The following is a 26,939-nucleotide window of genomic DNA, read 5'->3' on the forward strand; positions in this document are numbered from 1 at the left end:
CTCTGGAGGGAGCATCAGCCAGAGGACCAGACCCAGGGTTCCTGTTTGGCCATGAAACCTGGGGCAGGTTGTGGTCCTTCACGCAGTCTCAGTTTCCCTTACACTCAGCGGGTAATTGAATCATCAGCCAGCTGGGAATGCCAGGCCCCAGTGCAGGAGAAGAATCTGGATAACACGTGGGAGGGGTTCAGGTCTCCTGCTACTGGGACTCCCCCAACCCGGGGCCCCCCCCCAACCCTCACCTTCCCCCTCTGACTCAGCAGGCTATTTCTGGGCCCACACATTAGGACAAGCAAAGCCACATGCTAGGGCGAGGCAGCGAGCCTCCATCCCTCAACTTTGGGAGCTCTGCTGCTCCTGCAGCCTCTCCCTCCCAAGAGGAAACACAGAGTCCACAACCTTGACCTATCAGTAAATAGTCTTTATTACAAAAATCTGCCTGTAAACAAATAGCCACTGCACTGAATAGCCACCCTCCAGGGCATGCACACCAGGTGGGGAGAAAGGAAGAGTCCTCTCCCCACACCCAGACCTGTCCCAGGGGCTGGGCTCAGGCTGCTGTTTGGGTCGCACATCCGCCTGCCCAAACACCTTTTTGGGCCCAGCCCTCGATGGCCGGTAGAAGCCACCTCCCAGGGCAGCACTGTCTGTCCATGACCATGAGGTGTGGGACACCCAAGTCTGAGCCAGCCCTGAGGCACCAAGGGCAGTTTGCTGGGCCAGCCCACCAATCTGCCCATCTGTCTGCATGACTCAGCGAGTGCCCTTGAGGCCTAGAGCACGGAGAGGTCGTGGCAAGACTTGGACTTGGCACGAAAGGCCATCTTGCGGCTGTTGCGTGCTACAATGCGGCCCAGGAAGCGCTTCGCCTTCTTGCCGAGGCTCTCTCGCCGCCGGGTTCCGGCTTGCCGACGTGCATTGGCCTCTTTGCTGTCCCTACGCAGGCGTATCTGGCGCACAATGCCCTCAAACAGCGCCTGGACGTTGTGGTGCAGCGCAGCCGAGGTCTCAATAAACTTGCAGTCGAAGACCACTGCACAGGCCCGGCCCTCTGGGGTAGGTGGGGACAGGAACACATCAGTACACAAAGGGCGGGTGTGTGAGGAGCCCCCTCAAACTCTGGCCACCCCATGGCAGTTGCCACTCAGGAATCTGTGGGTAAGGGACAGTGGAGCCCTGGGTCCTCCTCAGAAACAGAGATCCCAGCTCCTGTATGAGTTTTCTGAGTTTAAGGAGCTGACAAAGGCCCGTAAAAGGAGACTCATTTATTGAAATAATTTGAAGTCTGTTATATAAAAGAAAGTGCCACAGTTGTCAACACAGGAGAATGAGAGCTTTGTTGGAAAGCTTAGTATTTTATGATTTAAGGTTTTATCATGATGAATGACCGGTAGAATGGTAAGTATGTAACCAAGTCACTTCTTACTTCCTCTGAGGGGGGCTCAGTTCTGGGGGCCACCAAAGAGGATGCTGAGCCCAAGAGGAAAGGGTTCTCGCCAGGGGCAAGCCTACTTCAAGACTGGCCCAGGCCTGGGATCCAGGCTCTGACCTCCTAGCCTGGTTCCACGCACTCTCTTCATGCCTCGTCTGTCAGGCCAGAGCCACAAAAGACAGGAGAGGAGGGCCTGGAGGTGACCCAGCAACCTCCACCTCTCCTAATGCATGTGGTCCTTTCCCTAGTATTCTTGGGTTTGGGGGAGCCCTATGGAAGAACAACAGTCTCTCACTCTGCCCCCAAAAGTTTTCTTCCTGAACATTTTTAGCCACTGATGATCCCCAGAGACTGAAGCTGAGTCAAGACTGAGTGGATTGCAGCTCAGCCAGCATCTCCCTCCCTTTCTGACCCACACCCTGCTCACCATCCAAGGAGACCTCGCGAGAGCGCACCAGATCACTCTTATTGCCCACTAGGATGATGGGCACATCGTCTGTCTGCCGGGCACGCCGCAGCTGAACCCGCAGCTCTGAGGCCTTCTCGAAGCTGCCCTTGTCCGTCACTGAGTACACGATGACATATGCATCCCCCATGGCCATGCAATGGCCAGGTAGCCAGTGGCCCCCATCCTAAAGAACACATACAAACACATACATTTACCCAACAGTCCTCATGCCCCAGCACAAGGCTGTTACTCCCAGCAGGCCCCTACCCCAAGCTCACCCCTCCCACTATGCCCAGGGTCTAGGCCGGCATCCTACCTGCTCCCAAATGTCATAGACCATGAGTGATGCCTCTTCACCATCCACCATGATGGAGCGATCATACGTGTGCCCTAGACAGGAGACCAAAAATCGTGTTACTTGCTGGCTGCCAAAAGCCTCCCCACCCCCACTCCATGCACCGGTTCCTATTCTGGCCACACCCCCAACTCCTCCCTAGAGACCTCCAACCTTCCTGTCTGCTGATGGTTGCTATGTGGCAACAGAAGTGATGGGGAGTTGGAGAGCATGCTGTGCCCAACCCCCACCAAGATATCCCTTCCCCAAGCTAGCAATAACCTGGATGGCCATTCCTGTGCTCCCTGCCCACCTGTTGTCTGGGCCTCAGGTGGTTCTGACTACAGTGGCCTGAGTTAGAATAATGACAGTCATATGCTCTGGGGGCCTTGGTCACCTAAGGTGCCTCTCCTAAAACTCCCTCTGGCTGTGTTTCTGTCTGTCCTGGCGGAGGGTTGGGGTGGGGTTGTCCTGTCCCCATCCTAGCATATTCATATGTATGTCCTGGGCTTTCTACTCAGTATTTCTTCCTCTACCAAGGGTCCATTCTTCTTAATTTCTCCGACTGTGAAATGGGTAAGTAGAGGCATGATTCTGAAAGTGCCTTCAGGATCCCTTGGCACTTGTCGTTTTTATGCCAGTCCCCAGCCCTGTAGCGCCACCAGTAGTAACCCTGGGCTCTCCCCTCCTTTGACTAGTCTCAGCCCCTCACCTGCGGCCTCTGCTTCAGGCCCGTCCTCCAAACCACCGAAGATCCGCGCCAGAGCGCTCTTGCCCACGCCGGGCGCTCCCAGCAGCAGCACCTTGTAAACGCTCTCGTCTGAGTCGCTGCCCCCTGAGCTGAGCGAGTCAGAAGAGCTCTCGGGCCAGTCCAACCTCGGACCCTGGGTCCCGGTCCGCGCAGCGGTTGTCAGAGCGCTGGGAGCTAGCGCCGCCTGCAGGTCGCGCTCGTCCACAGGCATGCTTCGGCGGTGCAGCGGAGGCGCTGGGCCCCAGGGTGTGCTGCCCCGACGGCGCTCGCGCTCCCGGCCCCCGCCGCGGCTCCCTCCCGCTCCGCTGCCGCCGCCATTCAGAGTCATCGTGTAGGACGCCGTCTGGGGAAGAATTGAGATGGCCTCGTAAGCCGCGGTGGAGTGGAGAGGGAGGCTGGACCCCGGGCGCGCTTGCCCGATCTAGGGTCTGGCAAGATGCTTGGGACCGACGACCTGCTCTGGTCCCCATCCCAGTCGTGAAGGTCCTCGCACCCTGACTTGACTCACCCTCCAGACTTATCCATGGCAACTCAGACGGTGCAACCACCCCCATCCCGTTCACCAGGACACTCACCCACTCGCACACAGACACGGTCAGGACTATGTCCCGTACTCGGATCGCGGGCTAGGACTCAATGCTGTCACAGCCGCTGCCTTCTCTGTCCACACTAGGTCCAGGCTCCAGAGCTGCCTATTTAAGCCTCTGCCCGCCCCCGCGTCGCCCCCGTCCACGCTGAGGCCGGGGCTGACGTGTTTGTCCCCCTCTCCCCAGGAGGGATCCCCCCCCTCAGGACCTTACACCCACAGAGACCCCGCCCCCCGCCCCCGCCTCCTCAGCCCCGCCAGGGCGGAGCAGGGGCAGACTGGCACACAAAGCCCGTGTCTCAGGAAGAGAGAGAGAGAGAGTCTGTTGTGTGGGAAGCCGGGAAGGAGGAAGAAGGAGGAGTATGTGAATGGTTCTGGGGAGGTGGAGGGGAGGGTACCATCATAGGTGGGGGTAAGGACCAACCAAGTGTGCCAACTCCCTCTAGGGAATTGGGTCTGGCCCTTTAAAAGTAAATTCTTCTTTCTCTGTTGCCCAGTGCTGGCCTATTGCCTAAGCAAGCAGAACATTTACAGGCTAAACCGACATTACCCTTCTCCACCCATTGACGACACCCACTCCCCACTGACCCATATCTGAGCTAGAATTTAGGGGTCCTAAATCCAGCTTCTAGACTCACCAGGTTCTTCCCTCTCCCCTCCCTGCCATAGGGAGTTGAAGTTTCTGCCTGATGAGCATGCCCTTCAGTGCGAGGGTTAGGGTGAGGGTGAGGGTGAGGGTTAGGGTTGAGCCTCTGGAGGCCCTTGGAGAGCTGTTTGGAGGAGGAAGCAAGGAAAGGAGGTCCTCTGGCAGTGTTGCAGGTACAGGTGAAAGCTTGAATCCTGGGCAGGGAACACCAGGCCAGAGAAGGGAAAGGATGAACTCAGCACCACCTCACTCACCCCCCGGCACCCTCCAAACAGCTGCCAGCAACCCTGCTAAAAATACCTGACTCTAGCCCTGGCCCTGGCCCTGGCCCTAACCCTGGTCATTCTGTTCCTGGGCTGGAAGTTGCCCAAAGTTGGGGAAATCCTGGCAGGCAGGTGTCAGATACCGGCAGGAGCAGATAGGGGTGGAACTGGACCAGGAACTAGATCAGGGCTGGATCCAGCCACTTTAAGAGCCGTCCGTGTCTCTCTCCTTCCCTCTAGCTCTGGTCTGGACCTGCTTATTCAGGGCACATGCAAGGCCTGGAGGTTCAGACTCCCAGCCAAGAGGAGCATAATGCAACGGCGGGGGGGGGGGGGAGCTCTAGCCACCAATATCCAGAACTCACCCCCTCTTCAGACCTAGGGTGGCTGCCAGGACATAGAGGGGAGGTGTAATGAGGAAGCTGGTTTCTAGTCCTGGCTCTGCCTCCAGGTTCCTGGGTCTTGCCTCCATCCCAGTCTCTGGGTACCCAGCTATAAATTGGGCTCATATTTCTGGGGTGTATGAGGGTTGGGGATAGGCAGGCTACGAGGTACTTTGTGACAGGAACCTACTATCAGACTCTGATGTTTGGTTGTGACAGTGTGGTAGGAGTGGGAGCACCCATTCAGTGCTCAGGTGACATCACAAATGGATAGATCCTGGTGGGCTGTTGTAGGTAGTCATGGAGACCTGGTAGGGCTCTCTGGCTGCTCTGTCAGTTTCCTTGGCAACATCTGAAAAGGCCTTGGAGTGAGGTGGGCCTGACTAAGTGTTGGGGTTTTTTTGAAGGCTTCTCTTGTTCTTGAGGTCCCCCAAGTAGACAAAGGCCAGACTAGGCAGGGGGCCTGTCCATTTGTGTTCATGTGGATCCCCATACTGGCTCTAGCTTCGTCGGCTAGGTCCAGTGGGAAGAGGGAGTCAGGGGTTAAGCCTCATGTCAGAGGATACAAGTTTCAAGGGCCATCAAGCCACTTTCCATCAGGATCCTGGCTGGGCTGTTTATGACTCCTCCTACCCACTGCACACACATGACTGTGCCATTAAAAAGAGCCCCTAAATGTCTGGCAGAGGGTGGTAAGTTGGGTGCGGGGGTACCTGTGGCCCTTCCCAGCAGGGAGTCATGCAAGGAATTTAGGACTGGGTTTCCCCTCTGGTAATCTGAGCTCTTGACCTCAGCACTGTTTCTTCCTTGCCATGGGAACTGCATCTACATTGAGCCACTCAGGCCCCAAGCATTCCCCAACAGGGCAGATACACCCACCTCAAGCCTAGGTATGGCCTGGGGCCCCAGGAACCAAGACCAGGACATGACCTTCAGACACCCCTACTCCCACTTTCTGATCCCAGCTTTCTGGACAGCCGGACCTCCAATCCCAGCTCTGCCCCTCCCTAGCCGTTTCATCTCTGCCCCATTTATCTTGACTGAGCCTGTTTCCTCCTGTGTAGAACAGGGATAACGTCTTCCTGGGGGTTGTTATAAGATATAAATAAAATACACTGGTTGGCACATGTCTGGCATATAGTAGTATCTCAATAAGAACTTTTTTCCATGCTTGGTTAAATAAGGCAGGTTGAGTGAATCCGTGGGCCCTGTCCTGTTTCTTCTTTCTGGCTTTTGTTCTGTCCTCTCCAGAATTGTAGTCTTCCCAGGAGAAGGGCAGATACCTCTCCTCTCCCTCATAGCCATCTTCTCTCTGTGGGACCCCCACACCCTCCTACTTCCCTTGGGTAGCAAAATGTTACAAAGCAGACTTGGCGGGGGTTCAGTGTCCTCAGCTTTCCTCACACAACAGCCCCCACACTCCAGTTCCTCTGTTCTAAGACTCAATTCATTCCACTGACCTCTACTAAGTACCTATTGTGCCCTCAGACCCTTGTGCTGTGGGCATAATGATAAGCAAAAGTCCACTTAGTTGGCCATGTTCATACATGTCATGTAGCCCCTATAGCTCTCACTTAGCTATAATTTGTTATTCTCATTTTGTAGACATGGTAACTGAGGCCTGAGAAGTCATAGGCCAGAAATAGGAGAGCCAGACACACCTGGTAGAAGGATTTAGGGACCTGAAACTCACCCCTCCACACACATACCCTGTACCCATGTCCTCAGACAGCAGCTGGGTTCCAGAAAGTTCCCTGGGCATTAGCTCAGGATTCACAGATGGTGTCCCTGAAGGCAGCCAGGGGCCAGACACGGATGAGTCAAGACTGACAAGCGGACTGATAACGCCAGCTGTGACATGATCAGCTTGATATCCCTTGCCCACCGTGGCCTGACTGCCGGGACCAGCTGAATGACTCAGTGACACCTGCCTCCCCATGACCAAATTAACAAAGGCACCACAGACACTTTAGAGAGATCAGGCTGTCCGTGTGAAGATAGATATACACATGATGAAGCTGACAGCCAGGTATTGGTGGTTGTGAAGGCTCCCTGGGGCCTGAGGGGCCCTGGCTTGTCGCCATGCCTCTCTGGAGCACTGAGTTTCTCCACCTGTGGAAATAGGGGTACAATGCCTGGAAGATCCACTGAAATGGGCCCAGATCCATTTTAAATCTCTATAGAACAGTCCCAAGCAATTGTCATGATGATCCCCACATAACACATGAAGAAACAGGGCCATCTGTGCTGATGGCTTTACCTCTCTGAGCTTGGGCAGCCAAATCTTGGTCACTAGGTGACAAAGCCACTCCCTCCTGAAATGGGGGGGGGAGGGTGTGGATATAGGCCATTCCATCCAGGCAACAGCGCCCCCTGCCAGCTGAGCTGTACCTGATAAACTGATTAGGTTCCTCTTGACTCCATAGCTGGAGGTCTTGGGGAGTAAATTACTTATTCTAGAAGCTTATTTCCTCACTTGCAAAATAGCGATAATAAAGAATAGCAACTGCTACATAAGTTGAATCAAGAATTTCCCGACTAGGTTGAATACATCAAGTTCCTCCCACGACAGGCTCAATGTTGTCAGCAGGCCCTCAGCCCTCAGATTTGCCAAATGTACCAGCTCCCTGCTAAGGCTTATGAAGGTCTCTGCCCACAGTCACATCTGAGCCTCAGCAGGGATATGGTGGGCAGGGCAAGGCTTTTAAAAATATCCTCATTTATCCTCAGAGAAAGAAACTGAGGCAGGGAATCACATCTTACAGCTCCTAACTGGATAATAAGGTCTAAGCCCCGGGATCTTTCCTGGTCACAGGGCTGGCAGAGGCAGAGGCCCAGACCTGAGCACCTGGAGTGACACACATTTCCAGGGGGCTGGTGGAAAAGGTGTTTCAGGTTTAGCAGAAAAATCTATGGTCACTGCCCAGACCAGGGGACTAGACTGAACATCACGGGACAAGCCGACATCATACAGCTGATAGATGCTAAAGGAAACAGACAGCACTCCTTGGCAAAGTTTTCATTAATAAACTCAAATCTGAACTCAATCAACTTCTAGTTTACAGGAAACAGAGCAAACAAAGGAACAAATCAGATTGTGGTACTTCTCGAGGACAACTAACTCATCTGGACTTTTCAAAAAAGTCGGTATCAAGAAAGATAAAAAAAAACAAAACAAGAACTGCAGGATTCCATACATTGGTGGGACATAAATGCGAGACTAAAGAGACATGGACAGGAGTGTGGTGGTTACGGGGGTGGAGGGGGGAGGGAATGAGGGAGAGGGGGAGGGGGAGGGGGTACAAAGAAAACAGGATAGAGGGTGACAGAGGATGATCTTTCTTGGGGTGATGGGTATGCAACAGAACTAAATGACAAGATAACCTGGAAATGTTTTCTTTGAATATATGTACCCTGATTTATTGATGTCACCCCATTAAAATAAAATTTTATTTATAAAAAAAAAAAGATAAAAAGGTGGGGGTTAGGAAGAGAGATACCAAACACAAATTGAACCTGACTGGAGCCTTGATTGGAGCCTGATTAAAAAGCAACTATGAATGATGTTTTAGAGGAATTCATATGCAACAGGATATTATTGATAGGCGGTGAATTGTTCATTTTTTGACCAGATAATAGTACAGCGATTATACATGCTTACTCTTAAGAAACACAGGATGAAGTACTACTTAGATGTGAAGGGCCATGTGTTTTCAGGTTACTGTAAAATATATTTATATTATACACACATGTAAATGAAGCCAATGCCACAACATATTAACAACTGTTGAATCCAGGTGGTGAGTATACAAATGTGTTTGCTATACTACTCTCTCCAATTTCTTTGGTATACTTGCAACTTTTCCATTAAGAGAAAAAATTTTTAAATGACCTGCATCTAATTGACATAGCCTATACAGGCACTCATTATGACAGCCTACACCCCCCCAAAACCCAAGTGCTAGCCCCAAGATGAAAGACTCTGAGGCACACAGGATAATGAATATAAATTAAGGGTTTATTACAAAATGCAAAGTGTTAATTCCTCACTGTCAGTAATTCAAGAAAACAAGGCCATGAGTCCTGGGTGAGGCTGGGGGCAAAAAGCCAGGCTCAAGAGCGAGCAGACAGGCACTGGTTCACAACCTCCAGTAGGTGAGCATTCTCCAGGGCTGCTGCCACCCGCTCCTTATCCGCAAGTTGCTTGTTCACTAGATGAGAAGGAGGAAGTGGTAAAATATATATACATACTCCTAACAACAAGGCCCCACCATCATCTCCTTCCCAGGATCCCAAGCCTCGATCAGGCTGCTGCCACCACTTGAACCCACACCTGGGACCCTTCTACCTCTGCCTCGTACTATGAAGCCTTATACACCCTGGTCCTGTGTAGTTAGGAGGGAGAGGACAGAAGTGGGGGAACATAGTAAACACAGGAGACTCAAGTCAGTCCAGCTTCAGTCTAGGCTACCACCTCCATCGAGAAGTCACTCACGTACCAGCCCCCCTCCCCTTGCACCCCAAACCACCATGGCAAGAGGGAAGCCTCAGGGCCAATGCCTCAACACCAGCCCACACTTACCCGCATGCTCTGAGGCATGGGTCCCTGGTGTAATGTGGACGTCCATCTGGGAGGGAGGTAGACAGAGACTGAGCACTCAACCACCCGTCTACCAGTTCTTCCTCTCCCCCACTCACCACCTCCGAATCATCCCTCTGGATTCTGGCCCTTTCAGTACAACCAAAACCTACCCACAGACACTCCATTTCCACCCAAAAGACTGGCCAACTGCTGTTACTTAAAGGCCAGCCTGTGCCCCAGCCCTGCTCCAAACCTATTTACAGCTCCCTACCGCCCTTCCTGACACACTCCTCCCTACTTTCCAGCTCCAGCCTTTATTCTGGTTGTCACATTCACCTGGAAAGCCTCCTCCAGTTTCACCTCTGTTAGCTGGGATCCCTCCAGGTCTCTGATATCCATGTTCATGTTCTTCATGTTCTCCCCAGTAGCAGATAGTTACACTTCCCCCACCCCCAGCACTGTTTTAACCTACCTTGAAACGCTGAGGAAGAGATCGCAGAAGCTTGACTTTGATGGACAGGCCAATAAGGGTAGCCATGCTGCAGTGAGGAATAGTGGGGGTGAAGGCCACCGCCACCGTGCTCTCGGGGTCGCTCACCTGTTTGGAGGTGGGATGTCAGAATCTTGGCCCTTTCAACTTGGAGCCCCTCTTCTTAGTTTGTTGCTTCAGGTAAGCCGTCCAACCTCTTTGGGCCTCAGTACCCCCATCCATAAAATAGGCACAACAATCTTCCCCCCTCCCAAAGAACCCCTGAGGAGTCCCTGAGCTGCGAGAATTACAGTCCTTTAACGCATAGCTGAACCTTTCTGACTCTCCTGAACAAGTCGCTCCCCTCGGATGCTGGCTTGACTCACCTGAACCCGGACTTGCTCTACAACGTTCAATTCTTCTAGCGTCAGTGGATGCTCCGGATCATTGATGGAGCGAATCAGATGTGGCAAGTGAAGGAAAAGGGATCTGCGCCTTCTCCCACTCACAACCCTCCGCCAGGAATGCCCGGCTCCGATACAGCTCTACTACTATTGGACATCCCCCTCCCAGGCTCCCGCGAACCCGCCCGGCCCGGCAGCGGCGGATATCGAAGATCTCGCGTGCGTCGATGCTGTCTGGAACCTGCTCGTCCTCCTCGCCCGCGGTCACCGGCCGCTCCCCAGAGCGCTCGTAGATGAGGGGGTTGGCATTCTCCAGAAGTCCGCCCCCCACCCCGCCGCCGCCACCGCCCACCATCGCGGTACCGCTGCAGGCCACCCTTGGCGTGCACTTCCGCTTCTAACGGCACACTTCCGGGGAACGGGAAGGAGGCGGGGCGGGGCGACGGGGTCGCGCGAGGGACATATGGTCCTACGAGTACTCTGCCTAGGGTTTGGGAAAGGGAGGCGGCCTCTATGTGCTCTCCATACGGACCCTGTAAGGTGTGACCGTGCCAGAAAGGGTACAGAGAAGGCGGCGCTGGGCGGTGCAAGCCTTATCGTGCTGGATTCGGGGACACTGAAGACCGGACTGAAATGGAGCCTGGCGTAGGTTCAGGCATCATTTCCTTCGGGAAGTCTGCCCCGTGGGCTGGGCGGGCGCTCCCGTGCGCAGAGTTACCTCTGTCCCTGGCACAGTTCACTGCCTTTCAGAACCTCCTGGCGACGCGCCTGCATCACCCGCTATACCTTGGGCCGGAGAGTTTCCTGCCGGGTTCTCAAAGCACAGGCGAAAAGGCGTCCTTTAACCGTTTGTTGAATGAATAAATAACCGTGAACTTGGCCCTGGCCGATTGGCTCAGTGGTAGAGCGTCGGCCTGGCGTGCAGAAGTCCCGGGTTCAATTCCCAGCCAGGGCACACAGGAGAAGCGCCCATTTGCTTCTCCACCCCTCCGCCGCGCCTTCCTCTCTCTCTCTTCCCCTCCCGCAGCCAAGGCTCCATTGGAGCAAAGATGGCCCGGGCGCTGGGGATGGCTCTGTGGCCTCTGCCCCAGGCGCTAGAGTGGCTCTGGTTGCAACATGGCGACGCCCAGGACGGGCAGAGCATCGCCCCCTGGTGAGCAGAGCGTAGCCCCTGGTGGGCGTGCCGGGTGGATCCTGGTCGGGCGCATGCGGGAGTCTGTCTGACTGTCTCTCCCTGTTTCCAGCTTCAGAAAAATGCAAAAAATAAATAAATAAATAAATAAAAAAAAAAAAAAAAGCTCTAGGAGGAAGGGGGACAGCAGAGACCCTCAGATCAGGGACAGACAATAAGGGGATGAAGAACCTTAAAGGCAGACCCAAGAGACATCCCTGAAAGTGTGATAAGGTACCAAAGAACTGTAAAACTTAGTATTGGCAACGCCATTTTAAAGAGGAAAAGTCAGGCTTCTTATCTCCTCTTTTCTTTAGAGAATGGAAGGAGAAGGATGTGGGAGCTTCCTGGCTTACAAGGATGACTGGGTCATTTAGTTTAACTATAGTTCTCTGAAAGAATAAAGGTTATCTGAAGAACTTCCTTTCCCTTTCAATAAGAGACAATATTTACATATCCTACACTGATTTTAACTCTTCCTCCCTTCCTGGAATCCTGAGAGTAACATATACCTCTAGACCAGTGGTAGACAACCTGGTCCTTACCGCCCAGTAGTGGGCGTTCCAGCTTTCATGGTGGGCAGTAGCAGAGCAACCAAAGTATAAATAAATTAAAAAGATAGATTTAACTATAGTAAGTTGTTTTATAAAGATTTATTCTGCCAAACATAGCAAAAATATGACATAAAGTACTTGGTAAGTAATTATTATTATATGCTTTAACTTGCTGTAACTCTGCTTTATAGATTTTATAAAGTTACTTCCTTACTTTATAAATCAGCATTACTGTGGAACCGGTAGGCGGTTATTACTACTAACAGAGATACAAAAGTGGGCAGTAGGTATAAAAAGATTGACTACCCCTGCTGTAGACAAAGGAATGGGAGGTAGACACTTAAAGATTTGTGGATGTCTTTGATATGTAAAACGACATCACTATTGTGTTACCTTGTAAGTTTTAATATGTAGGAATGTTTTTATAGATCCTATAGACGAATGTTGTAAGTTTATTGTGTCATGCTCCCCCTTCTTTCCCCCCAACCTATATATGATCAAGTCTATATAACTAGCTCCAGGGCTATTTTGCGCACACACGATTTGAGTTAGCTATACCCTATGTAAGTCATATGCAGCTGGCTTATTAATAAATCTCCTCTTAAAAATTCTTCTGTATCCTGCCTTGGTGTCTCTATGTAAACCCGCAGAATATAACAAAAGCAAGGAGAAACTTTCAGGATGAAAGGCAGTCACACTTCCAGCCTTTTCTCCTGTGTCTCCCATCACCCTGAATGCAGGTTGTTCCCATTTCTCTATCAATGAGATTTTTTTATTATTATTATTTGCGATGGGGAGGGAGACAGAGTAAAAGGCATCAACTCATAGTTGCTTCACTTTAGTTCTTCATTGATTGCTTTTCATACGTGCCTTGACCTTTTGTGCCTTGACCCTGGTGCTCAAGCAGAGCTGGTGAACCATGGTCAAGCCAGTGACCTTTGGACTCAAGCGAGCTTGGGCTTCAAGTCAGTGACCATGGTATCGTGTCAGTGATCCCGTGCTCAAGCAGCGACCTCAGGGTTTTGAACAGGGGACCTCACCGTTTTGGGTGGAGGTTGTATCCAGTGCACCACCACCAGTCAGGCTATCAATGGGAATCTTTTATTTATTTTATTTATTTTTTACAGAGACAGAGTAAGTCAGAGAGAGGGATAGACAGGGACAGACAGACAGGAACGGAGAGAGATGAGATGCATCCATCATTAGTTTTTCATTGCGCGTTGCAATACCTTAGTTGTTCATTGATTGCCTTCCCATATGTGCCTTGACCGTGGGCCTTCAGCAGACCGAGTAACCCCGTGCTGGAGCCAGTGACCTTGGGTTCAAGCTGGTGGGCTTTTGCTCAAACCAGATGAGCCCACGCTCAAGCTGGCGACCTCGGGGTCTCGAACGTGGATCCTCTGCATCCCAGTTCGACGCTCTATCCACTGTGCCACCGCCTGGTCAGGCTATCAATGGGAATCTTGATCGTGCACCTCTTCAAGAGTTTCCCTGGGTTCCTGTCCTGGCCCTCTCCTCTCCTCTTCTCCCCTCTTTTCCCTTCATCTCCTCTTTTCCTCCCCTCTCCTCCCTTTTCTTCCCTTCACTCTTTCCCTATCCTGACCCAGAACACCGTAGTCAGGCCTGTGATTATAAGGACAGTGAACTCAGGTTTGAGGAGAAGGTTCCTGGTATCAAGGAGGGGCTGCAGAAGCCTTGAGGACCCTTCCAAGGGGGCCCAAGGGAGCCTGAGCAGTGGCGGCTCAGGGAAGTGGCTGTGCCAGTGCCTGCCTACTGCTGCCTTTGCCAGTTCTGTGCCCCACTCCTGCCAAACCCACCTTTCGTCAGCTGAGCGATGCTCCTGCCTACTTCCTGCCCAGTCCAAACTCCGGACCTGAGGGAGGTACACACTGATTCCCGGAGAGACAGGACCCTGGACAATCTCTCCGTGAGGGAAAAGCAGTGTGCGGCTGCACAGCCTCTCCGTGAGGGAAAAGCAGTGTGCCCCGCTGTGAGCCGACCATGCAGCTGGACCGACTTTGCGTGAAGCTGAATGCGGTGGCCTGTGGACTTTTACTTCTCTTCCTCCGGGGCCAAAGTAAGGCTCCTGCGGGGATTGGGATGGGGGGCCGACAGGGACCGCGTTGGACTTGCCGAAGTCTGCAGAGGCAGGACCTGAGGCTGCGGGTGGGAAGGCGCCAAGGAGGAGGGAGCTGGTGGAGAGCTGTAGCTTGGGAGCCCTGCGCCAGACCCAAGGCTCGCCAGTGTCCGGGGTGGACCCCCTGAGGCGCAGAGAGGCTTTGTCCGGAGCCACACAGCATTGAGGGGTGAGCGGGCCGGAGAGGCTCTCAGGAGAGCCTCGGGACATTTCTTTCCTAGTGTTTGAAGAGCTGGGGCTGCCCGCGGGTAATAACAGTATCTTTCCGCTGCTGTTTGGGTCTGGTATTGCGCTTTTGGCTGAAGACTCCCTGGCACCCACTGAGCGCCCCTCCAAAGGGGCCTGGAGCAAAGTAACTGGCCTCTGGGAACCAGGCTCCAGAAGCCCCCAGCCAGCTGTATGCTAAAGCCTATGGACAGGCCCCCTTGTCCTCTGCCTCCCTCTCATGGCCCACCCCATGGGGCTTCTGTCCTATCTTCTGGCTGACCAGGCTCTCAGAAGTCTCCAGGACCTTCCAGCACAATGTTCTACTGTGCCTCTAATGCGTCGGGTTTTTCTTTTTCTTTTTTCCTAAACGTTTATTTATTGATTTTAGTGAGAGGAGAGGAGAGATAGAGGGACAGGAACATCATCTGTTCCTGTAACTGACTGGGGATGGAACTGGCAACCTCTGCACTCCTGGAGGATTCTGTAAGCAACCCAGCTATCCAGCCAGGGCACTAACACCTTTCTGAGGCTCCGGGAGGGTTGAGGCTCCCCTCAGCCACAGAGCAGGAGGGGCTCCCCATCTGACCAGATAGAATAATATAACAAACCCAATGTACCCATGATCTACCTTTAAATTTTTTTTTATTTTTATTTATTTTGAGAGAGAGATGAGAAGCATCCACTCCTAGTTGCTTCACTTGAGTTGTTCATTGATTGTTTATCATATGTGCCTTGACCTGGAGGCTCAAGTGGAGCCAGCCACCTTGGGATCATGTTGATGGTCCTGTGCTCAAGTCAGGGACCCTGCCCTCAAGCTGGTGAACTCAGAGTTTTCCTGTGCTCAAGCTGAGGAGCCTGTATTGAAGCCCGCGAGTTCAGGGTTTGAAACCGGAGGCCTTGGCGTTGCCCCAGGTGAATGCTCTATCCACTGTACCGCCACTCAGGCCCCTGACCCACCTTGAACAACTATGAAAATCTTATGTTTGTCTGCACTACTCCTCACACCATTATTTGCAATAAATCCCAAACATCACATCTGTAAATTTTTTATCATGTACTACTTTAAAAAAATGTGTACATATATATAAATGTATTTAAATATCTATCCAAATGTTCTTATTTCAGATTACCTCAGAGGTTTTTTTTGGGGGGTGTGTAAAAATCAGGATTCAAATAAGGTTTATACTTTGAAAATTGATGATGTGGTTATTTTGGGGGGGGGTTTTGTTTTTTGTTTTTTTTTAACAGAGACAGAGTCAGAGTGAGGGAGAGACAGGGACAGACAGACAGGAACAGAGAGATGAGAAGCATCAATCATTAGTTTTTCGTTGCGCATCGCGACACCTTAGTTGTTCATTGATTGCTCTCTCATATGTGCCTTGACCGAGGGCCTTCAGCAGACCGAGTAACCCCTTGCTTGAGCCAGCGACTTTGGGTCCAAGCTGGCGACCTTGGGGTCTCGAACCTGGGTTCTTCCGCATCACAGTCTGACGCTCTATCCACTGTGCCACCGCCTGGTCAGGCTGTTTTATTTTTTTGAATAACAGCTTTGAGAAATAATTCACACAGCTTACCATTCACTCATTTAAAGTGTACAATTCAACAGTTTTTAGTATATTCACAGAGTTCACCACATCAATTCCCTTTCCCCCCAAACCTCAGCCCCAGGCAACCACCAATCTGCTTTCTGTCTAGATATGCCAGTTCTGAACATTTCATGTAAATGGACTCGTCCAACATGTGGTCCTTTGTGACTGGCTTCTTTCACTGAAAGAAAATTTATCCATTTTGTAGCATATTCAATACCTCTTTATATTCCACTGGTTAGATATGAACATTTTATAGATCTATTTATTAGCAAACAGACATTTGGATTGTTTCTACTCTTTGGCCATTTAAATAATCCTGCTATCAGCATTTGGGTACAATTTTTTTGTGTGGACATATGTTTTCAATTCCCTTGGGTTGTTGGATCATAGGTCAACTCTATGTTTAACATTTGCAGAACTGCCAGGTCCCGCTCCCCCTCCCCCAGCTCCTGCACCATCTTACCTTCTCACCAGCAATGTATGAAGGTTCCTGTTTTTCCACATCCTTACCAATATTTGTTATTATTTATTTTTTGATGTGTTTCATGAGTCTCTTTCAACCTTCAGATTCCTCCTCTGTTTCTCTTTTATTCTTCTTGTAATTTTGTTGTTGTGTTGAAGGAAGCAGTTTATTTGCTCTGGAGAGGATCCCAGAGTTTGGGTTTTGCTGATTGAGTCCCGATGGTGTCTTATTAACCATTTCTCTGCCCCCTGTATGCCTGTAAACTTGTATTTATATTATAGAGACTTGAACAGATCCAGGTTTTAGGTGTTGATTTGCTTTGTTTGGGGGCAAGACTCCTTCATATTTGGTGTTGTGGACTTCTGTAGGAAAATGGCTGGGAATTAGACTGTTTTCCTGAGACAAGTCTTTGGTGCGGACTTTGGAATACCAAGTTCTGCAGGGGCAGAACGCTCCCCTTGCAAGCACTGATAAGATTGTTTAAAAGGAAACAGTTGATTGCTATGGCCTTTTCCCTATATACCTGAAAGGTATTAGTTAATTACTTTTCTCTGCACCTGAACCCAGGCTACTAATTTGCTTGATGAGCAAAGACACGAATAAATACAATGAGGCTGCAGAGATCTAGGCTCTCAGTCCTAGAGGCTGGGACTCCCCTGTACCCATTTTTTCTGTATGTTGTGTCTTGTGTGTTTTTTCTTAAGTCCAGCAGCACCTTCTTTTCGTGCACACCAATTGCTGAGCTGGTTGCAGCCGACTTCCAATAGAAACATTCAATGTCTGATTGTTTTACTTTTTTGCGAGGAGTTGTTGACATCACAGGTTTCAATATGCATTTCTCTTAACATGAGTGAGGTGAACATCTCTTCACTTGTGTAAGAGCCTTTTATGCCTGACCAAGTGGTGGTGCAGTGGGGTAGAGCGTTGGCCTGTGACTCTGAGGACCCAGGTTCAAACCCTGAGGTGGCTTGAGCGTTGAATCAGAGACATGACCCCATGGTCGCTGGCTTGAGCCCAAAAGTCACTGGCTTGAACAAGGGGTCATTGGTTCAGCTGGAGCTACCTGGTCAAGGCACATGTAAGAAAGCAATCAATGAACAACTAGGGTGCTGCAATTATGAGTTGATGCTTCTCATCTCTCTCCCTTCCTGTCTGTCTCTGTCTCTCTCCCTCTCACTAAAAAAAAAAGAAAAGAACAAAAGTATTTTATTCTGTTTGAACATATTTTTTCACCATTTCATGTTCTTTCACCAAATATGCACAGCTGGCATATTTCTTATTTATTTGTTGAAATTGGCTCTTTCTCTGTTAGGTAGCTTTCAATCATTTCCTCCTTCCCTGATCCCCACAGCAAGTCAGGCTGTGCTTCTTGCATTCTAGGCACAGCTGTTCTTCTCTTTTGTTCGTTTGTTTGTTTGTTTGTTTGTTCGTTTGTTTTTGTGTGATAGAGACAGAGAGAATCAGAGAGAGGGACAGATAGGGACAGACAGACAGGAAGGGAAAGAGATGAGAAACATCAATTCTTTGTTGTGGTTCCTTAGTTGTTCATTGATTGCTTTCTCATATGTGCCTTGATGGGGGAGGGGGGGGGATCCCTGAGTTGAGTGGACCTCGTACTCTGCACAGTCACTGTACCGACCAGTAGGCCCAGTGCCATTGGCCAAGGGGCATGTGTATGTTCTTTCAACTGGAAACTGTGTGAGAGTGATGAGGTTCCCTGAAAGTCAGGCCTGAGATGTGAAACGTCCTATTGCACTTCTACAGCAGACCAAGTGACTCCTTGCTCAAGCCAGCTACCTTGGGCTCAAGCTGGTGAGCTTTGCCCAAACCAGATGAGCCCGCGCTCAAGCTGGCGACCTCGGGGTCTCAAACGTGGGTCCTCCACATCCCAGTCCGATGCTCTATCTGCTGCACCACCACCTGGTCAGGTTTTTTTTTTATTTTTTATTTTTTATTTTATTTATTCATTTTAGAGAGAGGGAACAGAGAGAGAGAGAGAGAGAGAAGGGGGGAGGAGCAGAAAGGATCAACTCCCATATGACGGCACTTCTCTTTTGTAGTTCTCATAATATCACTCTTTGTTTGGAGGATGCTTTCTTCATGGCACTTCTGCCACCTAGAGCATGAGATCCCTAAGAAAAGCATCTCTGTCTGTCCAATTCACACAGTGCTCCTCCTCCTTATATGGCCGGGCACAGTCAGTGGAAAGGATACTCTCACCCCCATCAAGCTCATGTGACCACTTGCTTGTAACTCCTTGATGCCAAGCCCCAAGGAGCCTCACTGAGTGTGGTGGGAGAGGCTGGGGCTAGACTCAGTGAAGGCAATAAGCTGTTGGAAGTCCAGGCAAGGTTATAAGCTGGAAATTTATAAAGCAGAGGTTTATAAATCAGGGTCCCTTGAGCTGAACTGAGGATGGGAAGGAGGCAGCAACATCAGTAATCTGTGAGGGCAGCTGATTGGTTGGACTCAGCCCTGATATTCATTTCTCTGCCCACAGGCCAGGACTCTGCCAGCCCCATCCGGACTACGCTCACGGGGCAGGTGCGGGGGAGTCTCGCCCACGTGAAGGGCACCAGTGTGGGGGTCCACATCTTCCTGGGAATTCCCTTTGCCAAGCCTCCTCTGGGGCCACTGCGATTTGCACCTCCTGAGCCCCCTGAACCTTGGAGTGGTGTAAAGGATGGGACTACCAACCCAGCCATGTAAGCAGAGCGTCCAGGGCACTGCAAGCCTTGGGCTGGAGGGGACTCTGAGTTCTGGGCTGGGTTGCGTTTGTCATTTCATCCAAACCCCCACAGTCAGTTTTCTGAGTTCAGTAGGTTCTCACATGCATTTTTCTGATGTGCCTGAGAAAAATGGTGAGATTTGAAAAGGTGAAGTAACTTTCCCAGGCTCAGGGCTTAGCATTCAAAGGGCACTAGTTCCTGCTGACAGGATGAGCAGGGACTCACATCTCCCTAGGATCTAGTTATGCCAACTGTTCTCTGCCACCGGGGGAGGTGGCCCTGGGAGAGGTTTGGGTTGGTTCTATGAACCTTGTAGAAGCCACTGACTCCAGCAGCAGATACTGAAGATCCCTGAGTTGAGTGGACCTCGTACTCTGCACAGTCACTGTACCGACCAGTAGGCCCAGTGCCATTGGCCAAGGGGCATGTGTATGTTCTTTCAACTGGAAACTGTGTGAGAGTGATGAGGTTCCCTGAAAGTCAGGCCTGAGATGTGAAACGTCCTATTGCACTTCTCATGAGAAATTTACATCCATTCATTCAAGCAACGCATATATGTGGGCTACTCTCTGTTCCAGGCCTGACTTGGCACAGGGATACAGTGGTGAATGTCAACACATGCAACCTCAGGAGGATTAAAATTCAAGGCTCTTAAAATCTTGAGGCCTCCCTGGAAGATTGGACTCCATCCCAGCTTCCTCAGAGCCTGTAGCTTATGGTGGTACAGAAGGGCCTTAGGGAAGGACCATGTATGAACAGGGTATCTGGGGAAATGGGACTAAGGGTAGCTGGGAGCAAATCTGGGCCCGGGATCTGGTTCTGGCCACAGCACAGCCCCAGTACTGACAGCCTGCCATGGCTACCAGGTGTCTGCAGGACATCAGTGACAGGCGTATGGTGCACCTGAAGCTGCAGAATCTGAACCAGCCTTCCATTTCCATGTCCGAAGACTGCCTCTACCTCAATATCTACACACCTGCTCATACCCACAAGAGCTCCAACCTGCCTGTGAGTGCCGGCTCACAGCCAGCTGGAGCATGGGAGGATATTTCTTCTGCAAGAAGATAAGAAAGGACAAGATCAGGCTGGGCTATACTAGAGTGTAGACCCTGTTGAAAAGCCTCTCACTTTTAGGTCCATGAAAGTGTTTCTTAGCCTGTGTCAGCAGCTGACCTTTAAGCGCAGGGTCCCAGAACCCTGGACGCTCCTAGAGGTCAGAAGTTGTGGTCCTGGGATTGACCCAAGACTTACCCAACCAACTCATGCCCAGGAGACTAAAGTAGAGCCTGAGGAGTATACTTTGACGTGGCCAGAGACCACAGCCAAGGTTTATCTGTTGGGTCAATCAGCATGGAGGACACTTTAATATGCCCAGGTCATGAGGACACCACCCATCTTGCTGGATTTCTGTCTATGTGGTTAGACATATGACAGAGCCAAAGTGGTGGTTAGCTTAGGTAGCAACCCTGGTGGGGTTTGGGCTGGGTGGGCCACATGGTATATGTGCTTCGGTTTCCCCAGGTAATGGTGTGGATCCATGGCGGTGGGTTCATGAATGGTAAGGCCTCTGAATATAATGGCTCCGCACTGGCGGCCTTCGAGGACGTGGTGGTGGTCATTATCCAGTACCGCCTGGGTGTGCTGGGCTTCTTCAGGTAAGACTGGCACTGGACTGGGCAGCACGGGTTGAGTGGAGCCAGACAGCACTATGATCCCTGTCCCTGCCACCTCTCAGCACTGGAGACGAACATGCAACTGGCAACTGGGGCTTCCTGGACCAAGTGGCCGCACTACGTTGGGTGCAGGAGAATATTGCCTTCTTTGGAGGCGACCCTGGCCGTGTCACCATTTTTGGCAGCTCTGCGGGTGGCATAAGTGTGTCCATGCACATCATGTCCCCCATGTCCCAAGGACTCTTCCATGGTGCCATCATGGAGAGTGGCGTAGCCCTGGTACCCGGCCAACTTGTCAACTCATCTGACATGGTCTCTACAGTGAGTACCCCCAACTGTAAGAACTCCAGATCTGTTCTCATTTCTCTCTCTCTCTCTCTCTCATCTCTATCTCTTTGTATGTGTGTATGTGTGTGTGATTTTGAAAGTGTGTTTACTGAAGCTGGGGACAGTGAAAAAAGAAATGGCTTAGCATAGAAGAAGCATAGGAGAGCCCGGGCGGGGCTGCTTTGGCTCTCCAGAGACAGTATAGGGAAGCAGGGAGCCTGGGCGGGGCGGCTTTGGCTCTCCAGAGACATTATAGGGAAGCAGGGAGCCCAGGCAAGGCTGCTTTGGCTCTCCAGGGACATTATAGGGAAGCAGGGAGCCCGGGCGGGGCTGCTTTGGCTCTCCAGAGACATTATAGGGAAGCAGGAAGCCCGGGCGGGGCGGCTTTGGCTCTCCAGAGACATTATAGGGAAGCGGGGAGCCCGGGCGGGGCGGCTTTGGCTCTCCAGAGACATTATAGGGAAGCAGAGAGCCCGGGCGGGGCTGCTTTGGCTCACCAGAGACATTATAGAAAAGCAGTGAGTCAGGGCGGGGCTGCTGTCAGCTCACTGGGAAGTCAAAGAAAAGGGGCCCTTGGGGACAGGCTCAGGGGATCAGCCCGGGACAAGCTGCCGCTGTCCACTGCTCCCCTGGCTGCAGGTCTGTGGGGATCCTTAGCGTTTAGGAGAGAAAAGTAAAGATACATGCCTGAGATGGAGGAAGGTCAGGGTATGCTCCCAGGACGGAAAGCACACCCCTGTTCTCATCTCTCACCTCTCAGTCTCCATTAGTCTGCCTATTAAATGGGGCTAACGCCCTGGCCGGTTGGCTCAGTGGTAGAGCATCGGCCTGGCATGTGGAAGTCCCGGGTTCGATTCCCAGGCAGGGCACATAGGAGAAGCGTCCATCTGTTTCTCCACCCCTCCCCCTCTCTTTCCTCTCTGTCTCTCTCTTCCCCTCCCGCAGCCAAGGCTCCATTGGAGCAAAGATGGCCCGGGCGCTGGGGATGGCTCCATGGCCTCTGCCTCAGGTGCTAGAATGGCTCTGGATGCAACAGAGCGATGCCCCAGATGGGCAGAGCATCGCCCTCTGGTGGGCGTGCCGGGTGGATCCCGGTCACACATGCAGGAGTCTGACTGCCTCCCTGTTTCCAGCTTTAGAAAAATATAAAAAAAAAAAAAAAAAAAAAAAGGGGGGGGGGCTAACAAGGACTCCCCTGCCGTCAGAGCCCTCAGGACTGCCCTCTATTTGGGGATTACTGAGGGGCTCAAGGATCAGAATCCACAGACCTTTGCCATCACAGAGTCTGAGGATGTCCTATGGCCCAAAAAACTGCTCCTCTGTGAGGTCCCCATCGTGGGTGGATGGGATAGTTCTTCTGGATGAGACCTCTGAGCATCAGGGAGGTTATAACAATTTTAAAATTGCAGGACTCCACACATGATACTTTGTGATACTTGGGGGGCACTTGTCTCCAGCTGAGGCCTTCAGCAAACTCCTCGCCCCCCCCCCCCGGAAAGATGACCGACTACTGCCTCCTCTCTTTACAGATGGTGGCCAACATATCTGCCTGTGACCAGGTTGACTCAAAAGCCCTGGTGGACTGCCTGCGGGGCAAGAGTGAAGATGAGATTGTGGCCATGAGCAAGGTTGGGGGGAATGGACATGTGTGTGGAGGAAGGGGGTCTATAGGTGTGGTGATGACTTCATACTGTCCAGGCACATATATTTCCATGCCTCGGCATCCTCAAAGCCCTGGAGGGGAGATCAAGGACAGGCCATGCTAACCAGGCATGTGGCCTACTGGGGTAGGTGTGAGCATTCTGGGATGAGGCAGGAAAGGGTGGAAGGCACTCAGAGGGCATCAGAAAATGGGAACTTGACCTTATATGCTCCCTCAGCACTTAAAGAGCATGCCCGGTGTGGTGGATGGAACCTTCCTGCCTAAGCACCCCCTGGAGCTGCTGGTCGCTGCTGACTTTGAGCCTGTCCCCAGCATCATTGGTGTCAACAACGATGAGTTTGGCTTTCTCATCCCCTCGGTGAGGCCCAGCCCCAATCCCCCAGGTGCTGGAGAGCCCATTCTGTTGGGGGCCTCAGGGCTTCATAGCTCCGGGCCTAACCTAACCTTAACTTGAAACTCCCCAACTACCCAGGGCTTGGAATTCTCTGACGCCCAGAAGGTAACGGACAGACAGACACTGAAGACTGCTCTACAGAAAGTATTAGCATGGATGGTGAGGCTCCTGCAGTCCTGCCCCAATGAAGAGGGGCTCCTCTCCTGTCCCAAGGCACAAGAAACCCATCCTCCAGATATCTTGTCCATGTAGTGTCCCCCACAGATAAAGTCTGGGCTCATCCCACAGGTTGGCCCCTTCCCCCCATTCTCATCCCACCCTAGAGTCCAAAGCCCTGGCCCCTGCCCCTGCTGTCTCCCTGCCCCTGTCAGCTTGCCTAACCTGACTGTTCCTAATCCACCTGGGGTAGATGTGGCCTCCTGAGTTTGGCGACCTGTTGATGGAGGAGTACCTGGGAGACAGCAGTGATCCCGAGACCCTCCAAATCCAGTTCAATGAGATGATTGGGGACAGTCTCGTCGTGATCCCTGCACTCCGAGTTGCAAATTTTCATCGTGAGTACACCTATAACTAAGGCCAGACCAGCAAGAGGGCAGCTCAGAGCTCCAGGTGAGGTCTATGGGTGTCCAGGTCCCAGCCCATGTCTATTTATTGGGCCCCTAGGTGCCAGGCACCTGATGTCCCTCATCTCTGTAAATCTGCATGGCTAGTCTAAGAGACATTTCCCCCATTTTACAGATGAGAAAACTGAGGTTCAATGACCTCCAGTAACTTCCTCAGGAGTTCCAAGACCATAATTTGAACCCAGGCTCTTCCCACTGCCCCTGCTCCAGCCTGGGGCTCCCTCACCCCATCGTCCAGATTCCAGCTAGTTTGGAACCTAGCTACGTCATAACCATAAGTAATTCAAGAAAGATCTAGGTGAGGGCCGCCATGTCACGACCTGTCCACCTCAATCCCCTAGGTTCCCATGCCCCGGTCTATTTCTTCGAATTCCAGCATCGGCCTAGCTTCTTCAAGGACAGTAAGCCAGCCTATGTGAAGGCAGACCATAGTGATCAGAAGTTCTTTGTCTTTGGAACCTTCTTCTGGAGCAACCACAGTAAGTTTTCCTGGATGGGCTCCCTCAGAGGCCCTTCATTCCCAGGATGTGGGAGGGGACGTTGGTTGGATCCCTGAGTGAGGGTCATTGCTCACACTGTACAGACGAGGAAACTGAGACTCAGAGACAGAATGGGCTTAGGTGTCCAAGATCTTACTGCTAGAAAGGCTCAGCTAGAATTGGAGTCCAAGACTCTTCAGACTGGGGCCTGTGCACCCTCCACCTCTCCTCACCCTCACCATGGGTGTCTGGCATGGGTGCAGAGGGGATGTTTCAAAGGCATATTGGCTTCTTAAATGCCTTTCCATTGTCAGAAGGAAGAATGTGGTCTTCTGAGCCAGGAATGAGCCTCGTGTCCAGTCAGCCAGAGGCTGGGATTAGTGCCTGGGGTTTCTGCAAGGGGAGGGCCTGGATGCCCAGGGCTAAGGGGAGCAAGCAGAGAGCCAGGTCTGGGAGGGCAGCAGAAGAGCCAGGGGAAAGGTGGGCACGGGATGCTGAGAGTGACAGGGCATGACACCATGCGGACTGGGGTTGGCCCTGATCTGGACCCTTGTCCTCTGGGTCTCCATAGTTGAAGTCACTGAGGAGGAGGAGCTGCTGAGCAGGAAAATGATGAAGTACTGGGCCAACTTTGCTCGTAATGGGTGAGATGTCGCTCCCCTACCTCAACCTCCAAGGGGGAGGGGCTTGAACCCACCTGAGGCCTGCCTTGTCTGTGGTGGCTTCGTTAGCATAGATGTGTCCTTAGTTGCATGGTGCCCCTTCCCCAGCGTCAGGACCCACATGGACAGAGAGGGGCCTTGTGAGTGCAGGACACTTGGTCCATCTCCGGATGAGCTGGAAGGGTGCCAACAGTGCTGTGTGATATTACCGAGAGCCTCCCTCTGATGAGAAGGGACAACAGAACCCTGATTACTCTCCCCACTCGTGGAGCGGACGCTCTCATGGGAGGTAGTTTCTACCTATTTCTGGAAAGTTCTCGCTCTCATTCCCCAAGCCCACCTGGCCTGTTTGGCTGCCTTGCCTGACCCTAGTCAGTGTGCTCAGTTCTGGGCTTGGTGGAGCTCAGAGTGACGCTGCATTGCCCTGCCGGGCGGGCATGTCCACAGGAATCCCAACACTGAGGGGCTGCCGCTCTGGCCTGTGTACGACCAGGAGGAGAAATACCTGCAGCTGGACATACAGCCTGCAGTTGGCCAGGCCCTGAAGGACGACAGATTGCGGTTTTGGATGAAGATCCCGCCTCAGAAGATCCAAGAGCTAATGGAAGCCAAGTGGAAGCACACAGAGCTGTAGCTCCCTGTGTCTGGGGGTGAGGGGTGGGCTTGTTTGCGGTGGGCTTTGCTGCATGAGCCCACACACAACCAAGAACCAGTAGTTTATCCCCTCCTTCACATAAGGATGAGTTCACCATTCACTCATACATCCATGCTTCTGGCAAATGTTTATTAAGAACCTATTAAGTGACATTAGTTGCTGAGCCTGCCACGGGCCCCTCTTGTTAGGCACATTCAATAAATCCTGCTGCAAAGCTGCAGAAGGGCAGATGCCAGTGGAATTTCACTTCCCCAATTCCCCTCTGGACTTGGGCCCCATCCTCTCTTCCTCACCTCCACCCCCTCACCACCCTCTCTCCTCTCCCTTGGAAGGGAGTCCTTTGGGGCATGTTGCCCACATCTGGCTTTCAGCAATCCCTACATGTTTTCATATCTGTAAGTGTCCAGTGGAAAACCTGGACACCAGAAGTCTGGGAGCTCTGAGGTCTCAGCCCCGGAGGCTACCAATACTGAGAATGTACAGTCTCTGTCCCCACCCAGTACCCTCCGAGATTAAATGTCATGTATCATTGAATTTAAACAACTCACAGAGGTGCCCAACTTGATTTTGTGTAAGAAGCAGGAATGGGCTTGTCCAGGGGCCCCTGGAGCCTGCAGCAGCTGCGTGGTGGCCAGGATAACCAGACGGGCTCCTTCGTTGCCTGCCTCCTGAAGTTTGCCTTCTTTCTTAGTGATTCTGTGACACTGTAGGGTCCAAACGTACATGATCTAAGAGGTTTTTCCTGTGGGCTGTTTCCTGGAAGTAGGGTAGAGGGGCCAGAAAGTCCAGGCGGGTCTAGAAGGGATTCTTGTCCCCTGGCTCCCAAGTACCTCTCCATCCAGGGAGGTCTCTTGCCTTTTGGAATTTCCCTTGTCAGCCAGCACCGCCCCATCAGCCCCTCTGCTGAGCATCCCTGCAACTCACTGTGGCATCTACATGATTAAGTTTTCCACTGATCTCATTGTTTCCCCTAAACTTTTCCTCCCCCTCAAAAAACAAAAACATCTCTCTAACATTTTATTCCAGTGTGCAGCTATCAAATTGTGTTCACTCGGCCTCTCTGTTCCACCAAAGCACTTTCTCTCCGTCACTAAGAGGTTGTATCTCTCTTCTCATAGACCCACAGGACTCCCTACATTCTCCTAATTTTAATCAGCTTGCCCTCTCCACACAGTAGATTTCCTAGAAGGAAAGTTCCCCTTCTATCTCTCCACTGCATTTAAGCCCAACGATAGAGCCTCTTGAAATTGGACTTGAAGAATAAAGACTACGGCATTGCCCACTCTGGCCACCTGATGGCAGACAAGGACAACCT

General features: G+C 51.8%; 3 protein-coding genes across 3 annotated transcripts; 1 reads left to right on the top strand and 2 right to left on the bottom strand.

Annotated features, from left to right (window-relative positions):
* Nucleotides 1-406: 406 nt before the first annotated feature.
* On the bottom strand, nt 407-3,700 carry RRAD (RRAD, Ras related glycolysis inhibitor and calcium channel regulator). Its single transcript, XM_066243572.1, has 5 exons — nt 3,541-3,700; nt 2,927-3,308; nt 2,197-2,270; nt 1,860-2,064; nt 407-1,051 (listed from the first exon to the last, which is right to left on the bottom strand). The coding sequence occupies exons 2-5, from the start codon at nt 3,291-3,293 to the stop codon at nt 774-776; spliced, it is 924 nt and encodes a 307-aa protein (XP_066099669.1). The 5' UTR covers nt 3,294-3,308; nt 3,541-3,700; the 3' UTR covers nt 407-773.
* Nucleotides 3,701-8,840: 5,140 nt separating this feature from the next.
* On the bottom strand, nt 8,841-10,701 carry CIAO2B (cytosolic iron-sulfur assembly component 2B). Its single transcript, XM_066242738.1, has 5 exons — nt 10,504-10,701; nt 10,281-10,358; nt 9,898-10,023; nt 9,426-9,471; nt 8,841-9,054 (listed from the first exon to the last, which is right to left on the bottom strand). The coding sequence occupies exons 1-5, from the start codon at nt 10,651-10,653 to the stop codon at nt 8,957-8,959; spliced, it is 498 nt and encodes a 165-aa protein (XP_066098835.1). The 5' UTR covers nt 10,654-10,701; the 3' UTR covers nt 8,841-8,956.
* Nucleotides 10,702-13,861: 3,160 nt separating this feature from the next.
* CES2 (carboxylesterase 2) lies at nt 13,862-26,167 on the top strand. The gene is made up of 12 exons (XM_066242533.1): nt 13,862-14,100; nt 18,920-19,124; nt 20,015-20,156; nt 20,670-20,803; nt 20,884-21,142; nt 22,678-22,776; nt 23,029-23,169; nt 23,284-23,364; nt 23,615-23,759; nt 24,170-24,307; nt 24,879-24,951; nt 25,417-26,167. Exons 1-12 carry the CDS (start codon nt 14,025-14,027, stop codon nt 25,601-25,603), a joined length of 1,680 nt encoding a protein of 559 aa, XP_066098630.1. The 5' UTR covers nt 13,862-14,024; the 3' UTR covers nt 25,604-26,167.
* The last annotated feature ends 772 nt before the right edge of the window (nt 26,168-26,939 follow it).

Source organism: Saccopteryx bilineata, chromosome 9, assembly GCF_036850765.1.
Source record: "Saccopteryx bilineata isolate mSacBil1 chromosome 9, mSacBil1_pri_phased_curated, whole genome shotgun sequence".
Lineage (NCBI taxonomy): Eukaryota > Metazoa > Chordata > Mammalia > Chiroptera > Emballonuridae > Saccopteryx > Saccopteryx bilineata.